This window comes from Panulirus ornatus, chromosome 33, assembly GCF_036320965.1.
Source record: "Panulirus ornatus isolate Po-2019 chromosome 33, ASM3632096v1, whole genome shotgun sequence".
Taxonomy (NCBI): Eukaryota; Metazoa; Arthropoda; class Malacostraca; order Decapoda; family Palinuridae; genus Panulirus; species Panulirus ornatus.
In genome coordinates this window covers 24,404,466-24,431,060 of record NC_092256.1, presented here as the reverse complement: position 1 = coordinate 24,431,060, position 26,595 = coordinate 24,404,466, and the positions used below count along the sequence as shown (strand labels likewise).

The following is a 26,595-nucleotide window of genomic DNA, read 5'->3' as shown; positions in this document are numbered from 1 at the left end:
TGCTAAGATATTTGGGTGAGAAAACTTTGCAGAGCTGAACAACTTTGTCAAGAACAGAATCTGAGAAACTAAAATTTGTCAGAATATCACAATGGGCATTGTGTTATCCAAGTGATGGAGATGTAAAGAAGGCAAACTACTCATTGGTCACTATCAAATTACTAAAAGTACATGGATAGAGTATCTCACTAAAATATGTACATCTTATAATAGCTAGAGAAAGTATGTGAATGAATGAATCTGTTCTTTGCCTGTCGCTGGCACTACCTTGCTAATGTGGGAATGGCAAACAAGTATGAAAATAAATCAACGTGCAGAACACATCAATCAAGTCACCCTACTTGAGAATACTTGTACAATTAGGAAAGAAGTTCTAGCAACAAGTAAAAGAAACTTTACCTGAAGCAAAAGGGATATACTACATGGGGAGAATTAGTCACTTAAACTTTCAAGAGGATATATGGCATAACTTTCAGAGGCCGGTAATAATGCCCAGGATTGGGAGTTGATAATGATATGACTTGAACTATAAGTATTCTCCAACAGATAAAACTATGATGAAGAAAATGGTGTTCAATCTTCACTATCCTGGTCAAGACTGCTCAGCCAATGCAGAAACTGAAACCATCACCATGCACTGCCATTTCTAGCAATCTACTTAGAAGCTGAGATACTCCCAGAATCTGGATACTCCTTGAACACATCAGTACGTATCCTGTACATCTATGTTGATTGTCCATGCTCTTAGAAGAAGAACTTCTTCTTCCTGTTGATCTTTGTTTTCTTTTTTAAGATATTTTCTGTGAACTGCAATTGATGATAACGATAATTCATGTATCATTCATTTCTTTGGAGAATCTGTCATTGCTCCAAGAAAGAGTATGTCTGCACTTACCAGACCTGAGGCTGATTTTAATACTCCAAAAATGTCATTTCCTTTGCACAGCTAGTAAGTGGTGGAGTACTGAACCACAGTAAGACAGGGGAGTGGTTTTAGCCCATGACCAGGACAAGTCCTATGGCCATAATGCCAGCAATCACTTGGTCTGCCCTGATCACAAAGGAAGTATTTTGACCCTTTGAAGAAAGCCAATTGGCAGTGAAGAGGTCTCCTTTAAATTCAGAATGATATTTAGGAGCTTGGGCTTTACATCCTCTGCTGATATTGACTCCACCAACTACCCATGAAGGTCTTGCCAAGGTGGAAGGACTCTTCCTAGTGAAACTTGGAATTTTTTTCAGGGTGCTTCCATGACATGTTTTGAGAAAGAAACAGGAGGCTGAAGATTGATATATACAAATCTCCTTAACCCTTTAACATTCGAGCAGTTTTTCCTTCAGGTTATTGTAGCTTTACGGATGATGTTTTCATCCTTACAAAATGAGCGATAAAGAGCATAAATGCAAACTTAGCTTTATAATGCCCATGGAGGGACTATCACAGATCAGAGTGAACAGTGTTTCTTTCAAGTCTTAACATTTATTTTTTCTACCATAAATAGTGATGGAATGATTTTTCTTTTGGTTTTATTCCTTTGTAAACAAACTGATTTATATATATCCTTTATTAGTAACTTTATCAGTATCATTTCTAAAGATAATGTATATATATATGTATCAACAGAAACTGGGCGATGTGGCAACATCAACACAAACTTTGCACTTCCATCTCCTGTCATGACTACAGGGTACATGTGAGTGATTGTCCAGTGGAAGCACTTAGCACCCATACATGTTCCCCTCTCTATCCCTATTCAGAATGTAGCCCTGCAGCAAGAATTCTCAATGGAAAGACTTTCGTCTGTAGGTGTTCATCGCTTGGCAGGGATCTTTGTTTGTTAACATCTTTAAGGGTCGAAGTTCAATCTTTATCCTTTCTGCACTTTGAGACAAAGATCGAGAAATAAAAAGTAAAGGAATCAGAGACTGGTTCCAGTTCGTCTTTTAAACCTTAGAAGGCAGTTGAGCTCGTATGAGAACCTTTAACTGGGAGCATATGACCTCATATAAGAACAAATTCTTGAAATAGCTACCTTTACACTGAGGTAAAATATATGACCATTAACACTTGTAATGGCATCCCATGCATTGTTTCCGAACACTACATGCCAAAACTTCTTCTATACACAGACCAGTATATGAGATGTCAAGGATGCCTGTGATAGATCTGCATCCTTACGTTACATTTACATTATGATTCTGACTGCTGTGTTACTCTTACGAAATAATAATATCACTAACGAAAACCACTGGTATTCATATCTGTTTGAAAAAACACTTACAAAAATACAATGCAACTCTTTAAGTATGCCTGAAAATACTCATGAAGTATCTCATACACTTGAGAGTGGTGCAGCATAAGTTAGAGAGCATGCAGCACTTGTAAACAATGACTCACGCAGTTCAATTGTAAATCATTTCATTCAAAGTATCATGCTTTAGTTAATCATAGGTACAAACTTGAAAAGATGTTCATTTTAATATGCTGAAACCTTGCCTGAATTGTAAATGAAATATTACTGCAGCTCTCTTACCAAAAGGTTAAATAAGCTGATGTCTTTCATCCTAGAACTCCTTTCTCGTCTCAAGAGTTAAACATATTCTAAAGGCCCTTACATTTTCAGTATTACAGTGGCCATTCCAGAAACTAAAAGGTCTAATAACATTCTGAGATGTGTGAGGAGTATCTAATCTCCAGGTGCAACATGAGCTAGGGTTTCACCGAGAAGCTTTCATACAAGTAAGTTTGGATAATAAATGTATGTTCAGTTTCAGTCTGGCCTAGCCTTCTGTACTACTGGGCCTTCCAAGAAGTCCATCTCTTCACAGGTTCAGGGGTTCTGAAACAGCATCAGGAATACTGAGTGTTCAAATTAGAGTCTTGTGGTTTACTGGAGTTTATCCTTAGTGATGAGGCATCTGAAGTTATAAAGATGGAAAAATGGTAATCTATGAGGCACACACAGAACTGCATCACATGTAAGCAGATACTGGGGAAAGAGGAGTGTCCAGCATTCTTTGGCACCTCTGGGGTAGCGAAGATGGTGGACCAGGGGATACAAACACAGAGGTAGTGTTGGTAAGCTAAAGAATTGACCAGCAGCATAATGCCTGTTCCTGAAACAGGAGGGTTAACCCTCTGGTTAAGGGAAAAATGGGCAGAATTACTCCACCCAATTGCGAGGGTCTTTCACTATCATACTCACCAGATGAAACCTTTTAGGAAGAAATGGATGCAACAACATTGATTTCGAGCAGTTCTCTGAAATTCATAGAAGTCAATCAACTACAGGACATAGTAAGAAACTTAAGAAACTAGTCACTAAGCAAGAGTCAAGAGATATGTAAGATGTCAAAACATTTTTGCACGGCAACTGAGCAATGGGCAAATGGAACATGCTGGGTGGAGAGCCTGTAAATGCAGAGAATGTGAAACAGTCACAAAAAACTGTATGACAGAAAAAAGATGGGTGTTTATTAAGCATAACCTTCCTACCATTCCAGATGAACCTAGAAGTGACAATACTCAATGTACACGACAGCAGAGAAAAACAGTGTTATTAATCAGGCATGATACGAGGTGAGCACTATGTACTAGACTTACCTCAGCAAAACTTCATTGCAGGTACTTGCAGGTACTTATATTAGGTAAGTACCCCCCAACTTATGCAAAAAAAGTAATTAACTAACTGACAGTTTGCATTTTGTTTTTCTTCCAAACATGTATGGTGTAATGGTTAAGTGTTGTAAACCCACCAAATGAATGGACCTGAGTTCAAGTCTCAGATACCAAGCACCTCATCCTTCCCTTTGGGCTAAAAATAGTTGGAGAATGTATATGTAACTATGGATAAGGCTAAGACATGGTATAAATTGAAGATATAGATGGGGTAACATGAGTTTAAACATTCCCAATAACACATAAAATACTATTACAAACAGTAATAGCAATAATCACATAAACATACAAGCACTCAGTGGTAATATCTTATACACATGACAGAACCTGCCTTTTAAACAATAACAATTTCAGTTCACTTTAACATGGCCTATCATTGTCAATGACTGACCCAAACTGGTAAAGAATTTGAGCAAACAGAACTTACTTCTTTTGGAGAAAATTCTTTAAAGTCTTGTTGTGGCGCATGAACATGACATATCTTCGATGGAGATAGACAAACATTGAGCCAGCAAAACCACAGAAAATGCTGAAAAAATGTGAGGGAAGATCAATACAAAAACCTAAACCAATCAAGCAAGCATAATCAAATTTTCTGGGAAACTTGCTCTATATGCCACAAAGCTAAAAGGTAAAAATATTGAAAAAAATTTCATTTCAGGTTAGGAGGAAATGCTTTCAATGAAATTTCAAACTATCTTAGCAATACATTCTTTAATGCACAAATATACTAATCGGGTAAGTATGGGATATCATCTAAAACCAGTGATGAATAAAAAATAATGCTAAACTCAAAAGAAGTAACTAAAACACCAAAATACAAATCAATTGGTCTCAAATAATCTTTTACTTTTGAGAGTACTGTATAAGCAGTCATAAGCCAATCCAAAAAAAAAAAAGCAAATTCATGAAAAAAATTAAATGCAACAATCATTTTTTTCTCTTACTTTACAAAGCCAAACCATTTAAACTTGCTGACAATATCTTTCTTTTAAATCAGGAACTGATGCCTTATATTAGATACCCCTATATACTTTAATGGCAAAAAACAGTATGGCAGACATGCATCTTAAGATGCTAAATGTTGATAATTCAGAATCTAATATTTTTACATTTATGTGCAGTGAAGATGTACATATATTACCTAAACATTTGCATCTACTATAACACATGAAATCTGAGTCTAAACAGTAACTAAGCTATATATCAAGGCTTCTTTTGTTCAAAGTATGAAATAGAAATAATTAATCATAAAAAAGCTAAACATATACATCTCATATCAACAACTTTTAAAAAGCAGAGTTTGAATTGTTGTGTCTTCTAGAAATACATACCCAATACAGAGGAATGGCAGCAGTTCAATGACATCATACGGGTAGGCGTAGTTATGTTCCACTTTATACAGCGGGTAGATGGTCTCTGTCAAGTGCATAGCCAACATACAAGACTACAGGTTATCGAGAACTAAAAAAAAAATACCATAACTACGGGTTGCCTTCAGGTATAGTTAGAACCATTTACAATAAAATCATGATACAGGTACTCTGTTAAGTTACTCAGAACTACAAGCTCAATATCTAAATAAACTATACCTTGGGTTTACCCATAATTATGCACATACATATACAACACGACACTATAGTCAAGCCCTGATTGTCCCTGTCCATGGAGTGCACTTAGCACATTCAATATGGTTCTAACAGGACTTGAATAAAATAAGAAAAAAAGATATTTCTTCAAACCCTGATTAACAAAGTAAAAACTTGCTAACCACAGGGATAGGGAGGGAAGTATTTCAGGCTCTACATTAGCATACTGACACACTGATACTAAATTTGTCATTTGATTGTATGGGAATAAGGTAAAGACAAAACAGCATGCAGAATTATTTCATCTATACATATATCTAAATACTAAGTACTGATATCATATACAACTATAATACACCAAGGGAATTCAATAACAAGGCAAGCTCACTATCTACACAGTATCAAACCTGGTGAGATTCAGACATTTCATATGTGTTCAAGAACTGCATTACTGATATGAATTAGTTAATAAATCTTCGTTAGGATTCATCTCTCACAGTTTTAATGTGAAAAATGAAAATTTTCACAATAATTTCATGCATCAGTTCTTTCACTTTTATAATGAACACCATTAACGACATATATAAAAAAGAATATGCCTGTCTATACTTACGAGAGCCCACGAACCAGACAGACATCAATCTGTAAAACATGGCTCCAACTACAGCTGCAAAGAAGCCACGCCAATAATTGCGTACTGCAAAGTACACAGTTGTTACTTCTATGCTGAAGAGGACACCTGGAAAGGAAATTCATTCAGTGACAAATAGTATTTTGCATAGATTAATAGTAATTATATTGTATCAATTATGATTCTCTTTTCAAATAAATAAATAAATAAATAAAGACGAGTGTTGCAATCTGTCCAAAAGAATGAAAAAATAAAACTTACAACCAGGTTTATGATAAACTGTTTTGCTTTTCAAATTAATGCTTAATTTTCTTCTAGAGCCTCTATGACTGAAATCATATGATTATACCAATTTATCACATCTTAAGCACTGAATTTTTAGTATCCTATGGAACAATTATCATACTACAGAAAAGAGAAAATTCAACTTTAACATCAGTGGTCCAAACAGAATCAATAATTACAGTGTTTTGTGTTTGCTACTTGCAGTCTTTCATCCAATGACTTCAGAGTTCTAAAAGGATTACATATGCTGGAAGAAAATATCCCTTCCTGAAAATGTCATACAAATATAAAGGACTAAATATTCATTATGGTAACTAAGTTCATAATAGCTCCTGTCATTAATATGGGACACTACAATACACTTTAGAGGAATTTACAAACCTCCAATGGGAGCTGCATATGAAACAGCAACACCCATAGTGCTAGCAGCAGCAAGAAGATCTGTAGACCTTGCATCATTTTCTACACTTCCCTTAATGTAGCGAAGCATCTTAGTAAGCATTGTAGCAACAATACTTGCCATATGCATCACTGGTCCTTCTTTACCAAGGGGCAAACCAGAGCCTAAAACTGCTGCCAAACCTACCATCTGCAAATGAATGATTACTATAATGTATGCTATGTCCACATTAATTCTGTGAGATAATCTGTGATACACTTCCATTCAATTTCATCATACACTATCCCTTAATGTAAATCATTAACCCCTAAAGGATCCTATACATTTATGGTACCTAGCCATACATGTACGATTGCCTACTCCTGCCCTCATTCAAATTCAAAGGTGCACTTTATTGGTATATAGAGATACCTTATGTCACAAGCAATTGTAATTAGCACCAGGAAAAACCTATCCATGGTTACCCATATAAGCAAAATGTTGTTCCCTGTGGGGACCCTATCTCTATTTGTCAGTAGCCATTTTCCACCATCATCTAAAAGGAAAAACATGCTTTATCATCATAAAGAGATGCCTAATGTCAAAAGCAACTTACGACATGAATTGAAAATGAATTCTTGTCTCTCAGTAACTCATATAACATGAGGGGAGATGTGGTCCTGCCACACACCTCACATTAATTAGTGGCTAATTATCAATAGTCTTTCAGATACATATTATGAAGATAATGATTTGGCACTAAGAGAAGTTCTTTGTGTTCAGCAATCTATTGGTGGGGGTGTAGAGGAAACAACGTTGTATGAATTAGCAAAAGTCCAAACTTGCTCAGTCGAGCTCATGTAACACCCTAAATTTAAATCCCTACACAGCAACATGTATAGATAATTTACCAGATACTTCCTTTTCAGGCTAGAATATCTTTTATTTCTTTTTGTTAAATCCTCATCCTTGGGACCTCTTTAAATTTCCAGGCTCAGTCCATTAAGGGTTAAGAATGAAAATTAATGAAAACATCTAATTACAATCTTAATCTAATCTCCATATTCACACACACATCATGCAATTCATGTATGAGTTATACAGAGAAAACATTTATAATTTGCATTGTAGATCCAATATCTCCAATTCTCTGTTAACTGTGCAAACTGGAAATGGGAAGTGTCCCCTAAATTCTCAAATTTTCATAAAGATATCAGTGAAAAAAAAATCCTGCACAAATACAGCTGAAGGCACATATGATTATTAACTACTTCAAAACTCTTCTACCAATGTCTGATACAGTAAAAACTTATATACCTTATACTCACAAATGCAAATATAATTATTAAATACTTTGCAATAAGTTACCAATGTTTCATATTTGCACATAAGAACAATTCTTAAAAAATTCCACAAAATATTAGTCATTTAAAAAAATCAACTACTGAAGGTGAGATTCTCTTCAGAAAATCCTGATGTGCATGAAAGACAATATACCGTATAGCAATTTACTTCATCTACATACTAAATACTATTCCCAAAATAAGTACATAAATCTATCAGCACAACATCAGTCAAATCTAGCATGAGAAATGAACACCAGTGAATTCATTAACCAACAGGGGCACAACCTATGTAACATTTTTTGGCAGATCATTAATTTATTCTTTATGATGCACTACCTTAGCTAGTAGAGTTTTCCAAGTAAGATATTCTTTAAGCACTACACCCCTGAGGATAGTTTTCATTTCTGGGATGCCTGAGCCAGCAGCAGAGGGTGCCATCCACTGGCAGAATGCAGCAGAAAATATCACTAAGAGTGTGGGAATGACAACCCATGAAAACAGCTGCAATCCCCAGTGAAATTGGCCCAGGTACTCTTGAAGGTACATTCGACCTAAAAAGGATACAAGAAATCAAGACATTAACTTATATAAATTCAATTCTTCCATATGTTAAACTTTCTTTTGTTATGAACTAGTGTGACTAATTCCACTGGCATTTAAAACTTTCATGCAAAATCCTTTACAGTATAATAAATATTATAGATAATATGAAGCATGGCTGGGGATAGGGGAGAAAGAAAACTTCCCACGTATTCCCTGCGTGTCGTAGAAGGCGACTAAAAGGGGAGGGAGCGGGGGGCTGGAAATCCTCCCCTCTTGTTTTTTTGTTTTTTTTAATTTTCCAAAAGAAGGAACAGAGAAGGGGGCCAGGTGAGGATATTCCCTCAGAGGCCCAGTCCTCTGTTCTTAATGCTACCTTGCTAATGCGGGAAATGGCGAATAGTTTGAAAAAAAAAAATGAAGCATGGCATGGGCAATAGATAAGGTTGTACGGAGGGGGGTGGATGTATTGGATATGAAATGTTTGAGGACAATATTTGGTGTAAGGAGATTTGATCGAGTAAGTAATGAAAGGGTAAGAGATGTGTGGTAATAAAAAGTGTGGTTGAGAGAGCAGAAAAGGGTTTGTTGAAGTGGTTTGGACATATGGAGAGAATGAGTGAGGATAGGTTGACAAAGAGGATATATGTGTGTCAGAGGTGGATGGAACAAGGAGAAGCAGGAGACCAAACTGGAGGTGGAAGGATGGAATGAAAAAGATTCTGAGCAATCGGGGCCTGAACATACAGAAGGTGACAGGTGTACAAGAAATAGAGTGAATTAGAACGATGTAGTAAACCAGGGTTGATGTACTGTCAATGGACTGAACCAGGGCATGTGAAACATCTGGGGTAAACCATATATATATATATATATATATATATATATATATATATATATATATATATATATATATATATTTTTTTTTTTTCTATACTATTCGCCATTTCCCGCTTCAGCGAGGTAGCGTTAAGAATAGAGGACCGGGCCTTTGAGGGAATATCCTCACCTGGCCCCCTTCTCTGTTCCTTCTTTTGGAAAATTAAAAAAAATGAGAGGGGAGGATTTCCAGCCCCCCGCTCCCTTCCCTTTTAGTCGCCTTCTACGACACGCAGGGAATACGTGGGAAGTATTCTTTCTCCCCTATCCCCAGGGGATATATATATATATATATTTATTCCTGGGGATAGGGGAGAAAGAATACTTCCCACGTATTCCCTGCATGTCATAGAAGGCGACTAAAAGGGGAGGGAGCGGGTAGCTGGAAATCCTCCCCTCTCGCATTTTTTTTTAATTTTCCAAAAGAGGGAACAGAGAAGGGGGCCAGGTGAGGATATTCCCTCAAAGGCCCAGTCCTCTGTTCTCAACGCGACCTCGCTAATGCGGGAAATGGCGAATAGTATGAAAAAAAAAAATATATATATATATATATATATATATATATATATATATATATATATATATATATATATATATATTTTTTTTTGCTTTGTCGCTGTCTCCCGCGTTTGCGAGGTAACGCAAGGAAACAGACGAAAGAAATGGCCCAACTCACCCCCATACACATGTATATACATACGTCCACACACGCAAATATACATACCTACACAGCTCTCCATGGTTTACCCCAGACGCTTCACATGCCCTGATTCAATCCACTGACAGCACGTCAACCCCGGTATACCACATCGCTCCAATTCACTCTATTTCTTGCCCTCCTTTCACCCTCCTGCATGTTCAGGCCCCAATCACACAAAATCTTTTTCACTCCATCTTTCCACCTCCAATTTGGTCTCCCTCTTCTCCTCGTTCCTTCCACCTCCGACACATATATCCTCTTGGTCAATCTTTCCTCACTCATTCTCTCCATGTGCCCAAACCATTTCAAAACACCCTCTTCTGCTCTCTCAACCATGCTCTTTTTATTTCCACACATCTCTCTTACCCTTACGTTACTTACTCGATCAAACCACCTCACACCACACATTGTCCTCAAACATCTCATTTCCAGCACATCCATCCTCCTGCGCACAACTCTATCCATAGCCCACGCCTCGCAACCATACAACATTGTTGGAACCACTATTCCTTCAAACATAGCCATTTTTGCTTTCCGAAATAATATATATATATATATATATATATATATATATATATATATATATATATATATATATATATATATATATATATATATATATATATGTGTGTGTGTATATGTTGATATGTATATGGATATGCATGTGTGTGTGTGTGTATGGGCATTTACGTATATATATGTGCATATGAGTGAATGGGCCATTCATTGTCTGCTTCCTGGTACTACCTCACTGATGAGGGAAACAGCAATCAGGTATAATAACAAATTAATAAATAATGAAGCATTGTAAGTCACCAATATTTCTTTGATTTTTTCTGACAATGCAAGGTATAGCACATTCAAGCTACACATTTCTGGTCTTCACCACCCACAATAAATTCCTCTAACCTAGTCCCTCCAAATGAAATGGAAGATATCATTATTGTCTTCTTTAAGCCACAAAGCAACTGAATTTAACACATTAATAAATAAACTTATTGGCTTCTTCTCATGAAATAAGAACCACTGATTTTCAATCTGTATACAAGGGTGGCTTTCCTAAAATATGCATTTTCTTGCCCATACCAACTTTTCAGTATTATACAGTAACTCCTTATATAGTTTTGTAATTTCATGAAAGTATTTCTCAATACCTCTAAAGCATTTAATAGAATGAGCACTCATTACTCTTCAATCATTCAAGAGGAGTATGTGACATGTCACAATCAAGTATCTGTTTGTACGGTGCCAAGTCAGCTTAGAATGCTTACTTTAAAAACAGAATAAAGTTATGTCCAAGGCTCCAGCACTAACCACCAAGTTCTATCCATCATAAAGAGTCTAGTACATTTTACATGTGTCATGTGTTGCAGAAACCTCCATTTAGTCAAATATTTCTAGTCATATCCAAAGAACTTGTACATTATTCAGTATTCACATAAGCACATATATGAGTGTTATACATCATACTTCAGAATATCATTACAAAGTTTTCTGTGCCAATAACTTACACAATAAATTTTGGTCTCTGGTCAATCTATATGGTAAATCTGGGAAATTTCTTGCAGTAAACTGTGAGTTTGATCCTAAAAATCTGTCGTGAACACAAGAAAAAAAATTGTCCAAAAAATTTCAGCGCACCCTCGCTCCTCTCTACCACACCTCGCTCTGCTATATCATTTCTTATTCGATCAACTCTCCTTATACCACATACTGGCCTCAAACATTACATTTTCAACACATCCACATTCTTCTTTACATTTCTATCTAAGGCCTATGCCATGCATTCATATAAAACTGATATATCTAATAAACCATAAAACATACCCGTCTTTGCCCTTAAAGGTCATGACCTCTCTTTTCACAAATTCTTGATGTGCCCAGGATGTTTGCCCCCTCATCCACCTAAAGGCTCACTTAAGCCCCCATAGTTGGATCTGCTGTCATATCCATTTCCAGGCATTTAATACATTCCTATCCAAAGTGCTAAGCTTAATAACCTTGCTTTTATTCACATTTACCCTCAACTTTCTTCTCATACACTCACCCTAATTCACACCAGCATCTGCAATTTTTCACTTGAAACTGCCACCAGCCAACAACTGACTCACCTTCTAAGCCCCACAACCACCAACAAATAGCATAAATAACCCTCTCTACAAGGCCCTTAGAATCATCTCTCTCACCATCCTATCCATAAACAAATTAAAAAACAGCCATGGTTTTATCATACATCCCTGCCATAGACCCACCTTCAACTGGAACCACTCACCACCTTTTTTTCTCAAACATATGCCTTACTATCCTGATAAAACTCTTTACTACATCATGAAGTTTTCTTCTCATGTCATTTATTCAAAAACCTTCCACAGAGCATCTCTATCAACCTTTCACGTGCTTTCTCCAGACCCATAAATGCCACACACAGGTCCTCTGCTTCTCTAAATTTTTCTTGCACATATCCTTCAAGGTACAAACCTGATTCACACATCCTTCACCTCTCCTGAAATTACACTGTTCCTCCCCAATCTGTACAAACCACCACCCCTCATTCACACCCTCCTATTCAACTTATTAGGTACTTTCAAAAAATGTATACATCTATAATTTAAACAATCACTTTTGTCCCATAAGCCTTTACGTGCAGGCACTATACAAGCTTTCTACCAATCTTATGTCACCTCATCATGAGCTATATTTACTTCAAAAATCATAATAAACCAATCAACAAATACAATCAACCCCTTTCTTAAGAAATTCAATGCAATCTCATCCACTTCAGCCACTTACACATATATAAAAATATATGTTCTACATTTGCATAATGCTTAATGTTTTTTTTGCTTTGTCGCTGTCTCCCGCGTTTGCGAGGTAGCGCAAGGAAACAGACGAAAGAAATGGCCCATCCCACCCCCATACACATGTATATACATACGTCCACACACGCAAATATACATACCTACACAGCTTTCCATGGTTTACCCCAGACGCTTCACATGCCCTGATTCAATCCACTGACAGCACGTCAACCCCGGTATACCACATCGCTCCAATTCACTCTATTCCTTGCCCTCCTTTCACCCTCCTGCATGTTCAGGCCCCGATCACACAAAATCTTCTTCACTCCATCTTTCCACCTCCAATTTGGTCTCCCTCTTCTCCTCGTTCCCTCCACCTCCGACACATATATCCTCTTGGTCAATCTTTCCTCACTCATTCTCTCCATGTGCCCAAACCATTTCAAAACACCCTCTTCTGCTCTCTCAACCACGCTCTTTTTATTTCCACACATCTCTCTTACCCTTATGTTACTTACTCGATCAAACCACCTCACACCACACATTGTCCTCAAACATCTCATTTCCAGCACATCCATCCTCCTGCGCACAACTCTATCCATAGCCCACGCCTCGCAACCATACAACATTGTTGGAACCACTATTCCTTCAAACATACCCATTTTTGCTTTCCGAGATAATGTTCTCGACTTCCACACATTCTTCAAGGCTCCCAGAATTTTCGCCCCCTCCCCCACCCTATGATCCACTTCCGCTTCCATGGTTCCATCCGCTGCCAGATCCACTCCCAGATATCTAAAACACTTCACTTCCTCCAGTTTTTCTCCATTCAAACTCACCTCCCAATTGACTTGACCCTCAACCCTACTGTACCTAATAACCTTGCTCTTATTCACATTTACTCTTAACTTTCTTCTTTCACACACTTTACCAAACTCAGTCACCAGCTTCTGCAGTTTCTCACATGAATCAGCCACCAGCGCTGTATCATCAGCGAACAACAACTGACTCACTTCCCAAGCTCTCTCATCCCCAACAGACTTCATACTTGCCCCTCTTTCCAAAACTCTTGCATTCACCTCTCTAACAACCCCATCCATAAACAAATTAAACAACCATGGAGACATCACACACCCCTGCCGCTTAATGTTTTATTTACATTATATACATAAACAATTTGTAAATATTTCTTATATGAAAATTACAAAAATGATAATATACTACACCTCCAAAACAGATAAGGATGATGCCATCAATAAGAAAGGATATTGTGGCCATAAGAGTGCCCAAGATAAAGAGGAACACCCAGTCTTCACCGAGGCGGGCAAATGTATGGTCCCAAATTGGTCTGAAAAGAAAAAGAACTAAAGTCAGTTAATGTTTCTCTAAGAAATTAATCAATTTGAAAGTATAATAGCAGTAAAATACTATACTTCATTTCACTAAGTTCAAATCTACATCTTACAATTACTGGGTTTAATACCAAAATTGATCCTCTTAATTTTTTTCGTACATTTTTGGATTTGCAAAATAATGCTAAAAGTATTCTAAAACCAGCACAGTCCCATGAATATAGTCAACATTTCATGAATGCACTATAATAACAATTTGCATAGCATTCTTCTACCAAGAACTCTATCTAGGGTAAAACAAGCTATCATCATCAATAAATTGCAGTGAAAGTAGTATGCTTAAAAGCAAAGCTAATTATTGATGCCTACATTTTTTTTTTTTTTTTTCATACTATTCACCATTTCCCGCGATAGCGAGGTAGCGTTAAGAACAGAGGACTGGGCCTTTGAGGGAATACCCTCACCTGGCCCCCTTCTCTGTTCCTTCTTTTGGAAAAAAAAAAAAAAAAAAAAAAAAAAAAAAAAAAAAAAAATTAAGTCAAAATACTGGTGTATGTCTTCCTCCTCTCCCTACATACTGTCAACCATTTCCTTTAATATTGTTATTAAGAAATGTCCAAGTTCTTGTGTGTAGTGAATAAATCAAATTTCGTTTTATCCTAAAATACCTCACTTTTAAGTTTTCTTCAAATAAACCTGTGTGAGACTAACTAATTTAGTTTAGTTTAAAAAATTCATATAATTCCTGTACCAATTTGTTGCAACCTCCCACAATGAATACAACATCTGTGAGTATCCAAGAGTCTTATACCATTGTTAGATACCATAATTATACCTCCTCACCTGACTTTCTTCCCAATCCATGTTAACACATTAGAGAAAAAAATAACTTAGCGACTCTTAACTTCAAGTAAAGAGGAAATGGAAACTACTGGAGTGGGTTGGTACAAAACAGAAACAGTTAAGATGTCAATAATTTGTTATGATACAATTCTTATCACTGTTTGTCCAAAGTACATTCAACATTCCATTGGAAATAATTTGACATCCTGTAAAAACATGAATTATGATAACATCCCCTTCTTTGACTTAATAATGATAAATCTATATACACATGTAATAATCTGTATGAATGAAGACTACACAAGGGATTGGGGAAACCCATATCCTCAGGTAGGGTGTGTGGAGTGAAAATGGAAATGATGAATGCACGTTATGGGAAGGCATGGAAGGAGGTGTGATATGGACAGGAATTAGTGAATATTATTAGGAAAGAGGAAAAGAAGGATGTGCAACTCTGGGAGGGTGCTACAGAACATGGATGGAATGGATCAAGAATAGTGTAGGTGAGAGGAAATATTAGGATTGTGAAATACGCATGGTTCTGTGTATATGTGCCTGTGAATATGAAGACTGTATAATGGTAAGGATGAAGTGAAGCTTTTCTGGAGGAATTTGAATGACTATATGAACAGTTTTGAAAATGAGAGAAATGTGGCCATAAAGGGTGATATGAATGCAAAAGTGGGATGTGATGGAATTGGTGAGATGGTTGGTAAATGGGGAGTGCCTGGAACAAATGAGAATGGAAGCTATCTTGTGGATATTTGTGCTTAGAGGGTTTATTCCTTGCGAACACTTTTTTTTCAGCAAAAGATGATAAGCAGATATACAAGAATGATGAATAATGGAAGAGAAGAGCAAAAGACTGACTGACTATGTGGCAGTGGATAAAAGATTGAGAAAGGCTGTGCTAGATGCTAGAGTTGTGAGAAGATGCTTTGGAGACTGATCCATCTTGCAGTTCTTGTGAGGATCAAGAAGTGGAGGTATGGTGTAAGGAAGAATGAGGAGGTATAAGTGTTGTCACGCGAGAAGATAAATCAAGAAAAATACAGGGAAGAGTATGGAAGAGAGATAACTGAAAGCTTAGATGGAAGTGCAGTGAATGTAGGAATGCAGTCATGTGTGAATGAGGTGTTTCAAATGTTTAGAGAAATACTATCAAAGGTTGCAGAATCTGTAGTTGGATACAAGGTAGTGAGATACAGGAATAAAAAGGGCAATGCAAGGTGGACAGAAGATATTAGAAATGCTGTGGAAGAGAAGGAAAAGGCATATGATAGATTGCTCAATACGAATGTACCATTGGAAGTTGAGCAAAGGAGGAAGAAGAATACAAAATATGTAAGCAGTAAGTTAAGAAACTGATGATACTGTGTTGTTTGTGGAGAGCGAAGTGGAGATGTAGAAGGTTGTAAATGTGTTTTATGATGTGTTTAAACGGAGGAGATTGTAAATGCAAGTACAAGTAATGGTGCTTGAAAGGAAATGGAATTTCCTGGCGCTACCTCGCTGACGCAGGAAACGGCGATCCAGTATGATATATATATATATATATATATATATATATATATATATATATATATATATACAGCGTTGGGCCTCAGCCGTCCGTGCCGTCTTAGCTAACATAGAAAAAAAGATCCTTGAATTTTTTTTCAAGACTCACGTTTTTATGATCCGGATATAAGTACTTGATCTTAATAAGTATCTAAAAAAATGTTGCAATAAGCTGGAGGTCAGTGGACAGGGCTGAGCCGAGTTGTGCAGTCTGCCATTATTTACTGGGATATATTGATTACACGGGCGGCCCAGAGCAGCAGGCGACATGGTCCGCACTGCTACTGACCTCCTAGCCTAGCACGCCCTGGTGCTTCGCCAGGTCACCTCACTCGTGAAAACCTGCTCCATTCTCTTAGAAATTCATAGACTGGTTTGCACCTTTTCCTCTTCGGCCGTAATCTAAGCAAATACCAGCCATTCGTCAAATGTTGCGTAAAATCGACCGTTGGATGAATGATATTGCAATACGATAATGATATCAGGTCCCCAATTCACTGTAAAGAGAACATGGTTTAGGTACGTTCACGAAAAAGCGAGACTAAACAGTAATCGCTGGACACACACACACACACACACACACACATATATATACATATATATATATATATATATATATATATATAGAGAGAGAGAGAGAGAGAGAGAGAGAGAGAGAGAGAGAGAGAGAGAGAGAGAGAGAGAGAGAGAATGTTAAAAGCGAAGGGAACAAGGAAAAGTGGTAGATCAAATTGGAAATAGAAGGATGGTGTGAAAAAGATTTTGAGCAATCTGGACCTGAACATGTAGGGGGGTGAAAGATGTACCCCGCACTGAATAAAACGAACTGGATCGAAGTAGTATACGAGACGTGCTGTCAATGAACTATACCAGGATACGTAAAGCGGCCGTGGTAAACCACGGAAAGGTCTGTGGGGCCTGGTTGTGGTTTTGGATCACAGATCATGACACTAGAAAATAGATGTGAGCAAATGCAACCTTTCCTTTCTGATCCTGGCGCTAACGCGGTAAACGGAATGAGTAAATTTTGCGAGCGGCAGGAAAGATGTCGTTATTGTGCTGGACAACACACAAACAGTCATATATATATATATATATATATATATATATATATATATATATATATATATAATATATATATATATATATATATATATATATATATATATACATATATATATATATATATATTTTTTTTTTCATACTATTCGCCATTTCCTGCGTTAGCGAGGTAGCGTTAAGAACAGAAGACTGAGCCTTTGAGGGAATATGCTCACTTGGCTCCCTTCTCTGTTCCTTCTTTTGGAAAATTAAAAAACGAGAGGGGAGGATTTCCAGCCCCCCGCTCCCTCCCCTTTTAGTTGCCTTCTACGACACGCAGGGAATACGTGAGAAGTATTCTTTCTCCCCTATCCCCAGGGATTATATATATATATATATATATATATATATATATATATATATATATATATATATATATATATATATATATATATATCCCTTTCCTTTCATACTATTTGCCATTACCCGCGTCAGCGAGGTAGCGTTAAGAACAAAGGACTGGGCCTTTGAGGGAATATCCTCACCTGGCCCCGTCCTCTGTTCCCTCTTTTGGAAAATTAAAAAAAAAGAGAGGGGAGGATTTCCAGCCACCCGCTCCATCCCCTTGTAGTCGCCTTCTACGACACGCAGGGAATACGTGGGAAGTATTCTTTCTGCCCTATCCCCAGGGATAATATATATATATATATATATATATATATATATATATATATATATATATATATATATATATATTTTTTTTTTTTTTTTTTTCTTTTAAACTATTCGCCATTTCCCGCGTTAGCGAGGTAGCATTAAGAACAGAGGACTGGGCCTTTGAGGGAATACCCTCACCTGGCCCAATTCTCTGTTCCTTCTTTTGGAAAATTAAAAAAAAAATGAGAGGGGAGGATTTCCAGCCCCCCGCTCCCTCCCCTTTTAGTCGCCTTCTACGACACGCAGGGAATACGTGGGAAGTATTCTTAATCCCCTATCCCTATATATATATAAAATGGTTAACTTTCGCATGGCTGCTCTTAACACAGAAGCTGTGGGAAGCAGGAGCCGGACACATGCCACGGGCGCAGCTGGGTTTCAGGCATTAGGAAACACGCAGACAGGTCAAGAGAGCAAAAGCTGTAATAATATTTCCAAAATACTTGTTAATAATCATCTAAAAATAGAAGGAGAGAGAAGAGAGATCCAGCACAAAATGTGTTCACTCACCATACATATAAAGCTGTATGATAAAACTTCAATCAGCCTTTGACAAACCGAGCTTGTTTTACGATCCGTATAACGCGAGTTTTAAAGTGAATCATGAGTCATAAGTGTTGAAACTTTGGTACTGGTGTGGCAATCATTCTCTCACATGATCCTGCAGCGCGCCTGTTAAGCTATAATAACTTTTTACTCTTATGAATTCACCTAAGTTAAAACGCGCTTCCATTACCCGTAGGTACAGAGAACATACCAGTTTCTCTAAATATACATATACTAATGAATAGTAATCAATACTGTATATATCATTTTTTTTTTTTAACTTTATCTCTTCATTTTACAGCATACCTATTGTAATTCAAAATGACATCATCTAGATTCCTGAATACAGGTATTAATCAGTAAAAACATGCGGGTCAACATGGGTTCAAGTCTACACACTAACACGAAGGCAGCAACGACATAGCATTCGGCTGAGACATTTTCTCGAGTCTGTGTTGACTATATAGCCGAGTGGGTGTGGCTCCAGCGACTGACACACAAGTGCTACAAAAGATCCACCATAAATTAGTCACATATATCAAATGCGTCAAAAACCACGAAGCAACGAAATGGCAGCAGTATATCATATATGAATTACTAAAACAACTGCCGAGATAAAGTTGTTGAGGGGAAAAATAATATATATGTAGGAGGAAGTGGAAACACGCTCATAACTACAGCTGAGTAAAACAGATCATATATCTTAAACTTGATAATCTGAACGGTAAACGATCAATAATAACTGACTTATTGCTCTACACACTAATAAACACTAACTTATAACTATGCTTCTTAATGATTTTGCCGTATGGCCGTGAAACTGGTAACTCAAGAGTACAATTCTTTAACCTTAAGTAATTCAAATGAAACTATGGGCAAGAGACTGTATGAGCGTTGGTGTGTGTGCACCAACAATCAGCAGACGATCAATGGTAGCAAGTCCTGCAGCTCCGTGCTTGCACACCCACCATGGTGGCTGCAGCTCACAATGTTTTCCACGGCTCTCCCTCAGACATCTTCACCCTCACAATATACATTTGGTAACCTTGCCACTGGAAATAATAATATAAAAAGTACACAAAATTAGGCGCATCATTATCTTTTGGAGAAACAATCCTTCCTAAGGCCTCTCGTGAAGCTAAAACAAAATCCTACTTAAAGGCGACGTGTGTCCCTCCTACATCGTGATCATCCTGCTGGCGGGTTCCTTCGCCGTCACCAGGTCGATCTCTCGTCACAACTCGCAGCAAATATTCCGGTAGCCAGATCCAAGCACTGCATTGACCGCATTTATAATGATTTCCTCATACCACAAAAGATATCTCTACCGAAATTAAAAAAAGCGAAGCTAATGTGGGTTAGAATGAATTTTGAAACCTACCCATGCCAGAATAACCTTCCATCATGTTCAGGAAGGGACTGAAATAAATACAATAATGTTTCATATACATCTTAGACCACAGCTACTGTAAGGCTGACGATCGTGTGGCCGGAGCAAGGACCCGCGGGTATTACCTTCCCCCCAAAATGGTCAATGCCATATATAATTAATGCTTTTTCATGAATATTTTCACCACGTGCCTACCCCAACCTTAGTACTAAGGTCACGCTTCATCTCGAGTAAAGGTTACTTTTTTCATATGGAACACAGTTTTTCATAATTCTCATTACATAAGATTTATAATCTCTTTTAATGATGGTGTGTTATAAAGACTATAAATTTTCCCTATGCAAGTTAATCACGTAACATCAATCGATTAATTACAAAACTTTTATGATTACTTAGAATGAGTAAATGCCATACTGTTTTAGAATACAATAAAAACGTAATGAAGAGCTGCGAGCGCCATAGACAAGATACAGATAAACCTAGCAAGAACTTCTCAAGCGTTTCACGACCATCGTGTCTGCGTTCATAAAAAAATCATGCTTAAAAATATGTTAACGATCTATTTATGTGTGTGTGTGTGTGTGTGTGTGTTACTGGACTCCGCCCACTTGAGGTTACACCACGAAATAAAAAGTCACGTTGGCGAAGCTGTATGATATGAAGTAGTCTCGTCAAATAACTCACTCCAAAGGAGTAACAGCCACAACTGTGAAGCACTAATCCAACACACTTCATATTTCAGTCATGTACAAAATGACAGCTTTCCGAGCACGATGATCTCGTAAATAGAAGCAAATCTTTAATCACCCATCATCATTAGGAGTAGATCACGAGGTATACTGTCCTAAACTGTTAACCACTGTAGCTAGTGGTAACACCACTCATAATGGACGAGCAAAAAACAGGCGCTATATTTTTGCTTGGTGTTCACTACACTTCTGATAATGTTCCTGGTCCTCAATCATTCTAGAAGGAAAACAACTGTACAAGTGACAGGATCCCTTAATCCAGCATTATGACGACGCAATAAATCAAATTCAATGAATACACTAATGGGAATACAGGAGTATAGAATGAAAGTAATAACCCTGAAGGGAATTTCAGGACATACTGTGACCTTGTTCACGATACAAAGTAATCAGGGAGATGGATTGGTTGCCTTTAGCAAACATGCAAAAAGTTTCGTAAATTATGTTTAAAGAACACCAAGTGAACTTCATTACAGAAACTAGCAAGCATACCATGTGTCAACATTACAATGCCTGGACTTTTGGTGGGTACATCGTGAGTGTAATATCATTTTGATGCCCATATTGCGAGAACTATTGTGGATAAGAAACAAATTACTATGGCCAATAAAAATGAGTAACACATTACAGACGTCAAGAAAAGAAACCCGGGGGAAAATAAACCTAATTCTCGGTAATGTTTACCCTATATCGTAGTCAGAGTCTTGGGTACTAGGCTTTTTGAGACTTGCAACTCACCTGATGAAAGATATACAGGTTCTGGCGATGCGTCCTCTGTAGGGCTGGAGTTCCTTAGAGAAGAGCACGTCGTCCTTATGAGGGTCGTCCTCACGTAATCGTCTAGCCTCCTGTCGCGCGTACTCAGCTAGGTTAGCCGAGTACCGCCCATACATCTGTGGACACACAACACAGCTTAAGTTACTAAACTCTCATTCAACTCTCACTTTCGACATTGATACTTACCTTATTCAGTAATTGCAATTACAGAACCGTGTTTGAATACTTACCCGTTATATATATATATATATATATATATATATATATATATATATATATATATATATATATATATATATATATATATACACGAACAAAGTGCATATGCACGCGCATCTTCATAGAACATACAAAACTCCAACAGGCAGGATCGAACCCTGGTGGTGGTAGCGCTCCTGCCTGTTGCACAGGGGTCCCGGGTTCGATTCTGGCTGTTGGAGGTTTGTATGATTATATACATATATATATATATATATATATATATATATATATATATATATATATATATATATATATATATATATATATATGGAAAATCTTCACTTCATCGTGAAGATATATATGCAACAATCATGAATGGAAAGAAAATAAAAATGGTGAATACTTTCGTTTATTATAGCCTCTGTCTGAGGTTTTATTAAACGATAGTACTCACCTTTCTTATTTTCTCTTTCTAGTGGTTGTTGCATATATATATATATATATATATATATATATATATATATATATATATATATATATATATATATATATATATACTGTACGCACATGATTTCTGCAGCTATTACACAATTCAATTTTTGTGGGAATAAAGCCATATTTGTCTTTAATTGAAAAATAAGACAGCTGCTCCTTGTGTTATGTTCTGTCGTAGGCCAATGCTATGCACACCTAAGTCAAGGGATATATTCAAGAATTGCAATGTCCACTTAGCTGCGCAAGAGTTTTTAAAAATTGGAGATGAAAGAGACGGGTAAATGAATTTCTACATTCATTGATTTTCCACTTTAGTTGACTCTCTTCTCACTCTCACTATATATCGTTATGCAAGACAGACGGATCAAGCCTTTGTATTCCTTAACCCCTTAAGCTTGATGGTATGACCCTTGACTACGATGGTATCAAGGGATGAAGTAGCAATTCCAGCAGTTGATGTCATCACAGCCCAATACAACATCGTTTTTGCAACATACAAGTACTACAGAGAAATGTTAAATTCCTCGATATTCCCAAACTATTTGTAGCAAGCGCAGAATCTGACAGAGACCTACCATGCAGCACATGGCACATGATGCCATGGCTGCTGGCTGACTGAAATGACTGGAACACAAATGACGGCTTACGTTGTGCTACATTTAGCAGACAACCGTTTCCATCTTCATCATCTGAGGCTTAGCTGTTACAGAAGCCTTTCACTATTTGCGTCCGTAATTCCATGGACTAAGTTTCCTGGCAGAAAACTAAGCAAAGCCATCATTTGGCAACTACCTGCACTTGAATATCAATCGCACTCGTTGGTTACAACCTGAACTATGCCATCAAACACCCTATTCCTTATTTGGTTACAACCTGAACTACGCTGTCAATCACCGTATTACTTAACGATCACACCAGGCAGTTAGCACACAGCTAATACAAACACATGTAATAAAATAGCTAAAAGTCACACTTACTATCAACTGATAATTAATAATATCACTACACTTTAACCTGTTAAACCGCAGGCTGTAACTTAACTTGTCAAACCTCATGCTGCAACTTAACTGGCCGTCACTCAGTCACTTAACTGGTTACTAATCACTTTCTGTAACACATCACTACTCACACTGAGGTGACGATCACTCATAAAACCAGTTATCTCAGTCATGAGGCTACCATGTACACTTGCTAAGTGGCTATAATCCACACAGTCATGAGGCTACCATGTACACTTGCTAAGTGGCTATAATCCACACAGTCATGAGGCTACCATGTACACTTGCTAAAAGGCTATAATCCACACAATCATGAGGCTACCAGTCAGAATTCTTAACAAGTACATGTACTACACTAGTACCTACTACCTACACCATTACGTAACTGGCTACCAATCACAATGTTACATGACTGGCTACCACTCTCACTGTTACGTAAGTAGCAGGTACTCTGTTTCATCGCTACGAACAGAAGTGAACACCTACATCTACTTTACTGGCTGCCGCACAGTTACTAAACATCTGCTACAGAACCAATTGCCACTCATCCTATCACTTAACCCTTGAACAAGACGGTCCCATTCATGTGGGTGAGACGTCAGGTCGAAGGCCAGGTTGTCATACCCAAGGGCCGTCCTGTCGTGTTTAAAGATGGTCTCGTCGTACTGAGGGAGGGGGTTACTCTGTGTTACTAACCTAAGTGCTGTCTAAACAAAATACTGACTTCGTACTAAATAAAAACATGCTACGTTGGCTTCCACTATGGCACTCCACAGGTGCCAGGCTGGCTACCACTATGTTACTCCACAGGTGATAAGCTGTCTACCACTATCACTCCACACGTGCCAGGCAGTCTACCACTATTCACTCCACAGGTGCCAGGCTGGCTCTTACGATATTACTCCACAGTTGCATCCAGGCTTAAATATGTTACCTCATACCTAACACACCATCAACATGACCGGTTGTTACTTCAAGTACGCTACAATTCACAGCTCCTGAACGCTGTAAAATCGATCATCGTAATATCAACTTATGAAATCTAGTCTTATCAAAGTCCAGTATCCTGATATAAAGTGTTTACATTTTTTTTCCAAACGTGCGTCGAATGGTGACGTAAAGAATCCTTTTTAAAGTTGCAGTCCTCAACGCCAAAAATGAAGTTGTCAGAGGAGGAGCAGTTAATTAGTGAAGGCTGTAAATACTTCAGCAAGTCAAGAAGACCAGACGAGTCTGGGTCCAGGGAGCAGCGACTGTAGCTGTTTCAACCTAAGCTGTGAGGGTTACATTCACCCCGTCTTACCGACACCATCACAAAAGCTCCGTCCTCACTCCACAACCTCTCGCCTCCCTGCTCACACGATGGGAAGGAGAAATGCACAACTCTTTTTACGGCAAAAATCTAAATCCTTTTAATATTGTTAAACAATAGAGGTATTTACTCGTGTGTACACTACACCATGTGACTGGGTGACCTTCAAGCAGAGGTGTTTCTATGTGAAATATATGATAGTTCGGTACACATCTGAGTGGTGATCCTACGACAGGTAAGAACATATCTTGGGGCTCGCTAGGTCAGACATATTCCAGGCTAGGAAGACACATTCCACACTAGGCGTGTGCTGACCTTACCTCTACATGTGGTCTAATGATTCAGGTAAACACGAGTTAAATCAATATTTAACAACTACTAAAAGAAGCAAATGGCGATGCTATTCGCTTCCAATGTTGTATTCAATTCGACAATTATTCATATCATGAGACTAAGAAGACAACTTTAGGATTCATAATGTTTAATATTATTTTTCAATGTGAGGACTGGGTAAATGTTTGTTGGTATTAGAAATAAAAAGAATCTGAGAAACAGAGGTGGTTTCCCATTCCAGCTAGGCTAATCTACTGAGAGGTTAATTTGGGTTTATAAATCAGTCTACATACCTCCAGTGAGAGTACAAAGCTACAGTCTATGAAGCTGCTGCCGTAAGACCTTGCCTCTAGAGGGTATCATATTTCTCTTCTCTCCTTACTAATATTTTTGTATGTTCACTAACACGGCAAGGGCAGCTGACGGCCTGATCAAGGCCATCCCATTAACGCTAGGGATGAACAGCCGGGTTGACTGTGGATCGACTGCCGTAACCAGAATTTGAACCTATGCTTTCGACCCTGGGCGGCCCATAAATGCGTCATGGTCAGGAACGCTAACCGCTACACCACAGGAGTCCTGCAACTGTATAAGCAAGAGGGTGCGATGCTTGGATATGATGACATGGCCTTTACCCCTAATCCTTGAGGGTCAGGTCAAAGACCAGGCCATCATACGCAAGGGTCGAAACGTCGTGCTCCTACAGAGGGCTCCTCATGCTCGAGGGTCGTACCGTCGTGCTTAATGGTCTCAGTTTAGGCTAAACAATTACCGGAATGTTCAGGATAGACGATTGAAACGCCAAGTTTGGATCAACAGAAGTCTAACTTCAGAAGCAGGCTTCCGCTCCTGATTTCTCGCATCATTTGACCGAAGGTGCTTACTGTTCTCTCTCACTCACCCACAGTTGAGAGGATGTTACAGAAACCAGGCACAGGCGTCACCAAGCCACGAAACTTCATTAATTCATTTCCATTAAAGAGTGTTTCGACAAGAGACACACCGTGTGAGCTCTACACTAGTACTACTGGCCCGGTATGAGGCAAGTCTCTCTCTCTCTCTCTCTCTCTCTCTCTCTCTCTCTCTCTCTCTCTCTCTCTCTCTCTCTCTCTCTCTCTCTCTCTCTCTCTCTCTCCCAGCCCTACATACCACTATCTTTACATAAACATGTAGCACCACATGAACCTAATAGAACTAAACACTGGCCACAGGGTGATGCGACTCAACTAGAGCTGCTGAACTCTACACCGTACTGGGTTAAGCACAAGACAACACGGTCACATGCAAAAGCTGCTGCTGCTGCTGTTGCTGTTGTTGCTGCTGCTGCTACTGCTGCTGCTGCTGGTGCCGCCCCCGACAAGGTTTAGCACTGCCTACAAATTAAAAACTGGGGGATAGAAGAGAACGTAAATGGGAAACAGATCAACTGAAAGGATAAACAGTGGATGACCAGAA

General features: G+C 38.1%; 1 protein-coding gene across 10 annotated transcripts in view; it reads right to left on the bottom strand.

Moving 5' to 3' along the window:
- LOC139759640 (chloride channel protein 2-like) overlaps nt 1-26,595 on the bottom strand; it is a 235,064-nt gene that overhangs the window by 30,036 nt on the left and 178,433 nt on the right. For all 10 annotated transcript variants that reach the window (XM_071682021.1, XM_071682022.1, XM_071682023.1 and 7 more), the window contains 7 exons: nt 21,763-21,917; nt 14,053-14,174; nt 8,246-8,460; nt 6,566-6,773; nt 5,882-6,007; nt 5,014-5,098; nt 4,107-4,208 (listed from right to left, as the gene is read on the bottom strand). In XM_071682021.1, the coding sequence (XP_071538122.1) occupies nt 4,107-4,208; nt 5,014-5,098; nt 5,882-6,007; nt 6,566-6,773; nt 8,246-8,460; nt 14,053-14,174; nt 21,763-21,917 (1,013 nt within the window). The remainder of the gene's footprint in view (nt 1-4,106; nt 4,209-5,013; nt 5,099-5,881; nt 6,008-6,565; nt 6,774-8,245; nt 8,461-14,052; nt 14,175-21,762; nt 21,918-26,595) is intronic.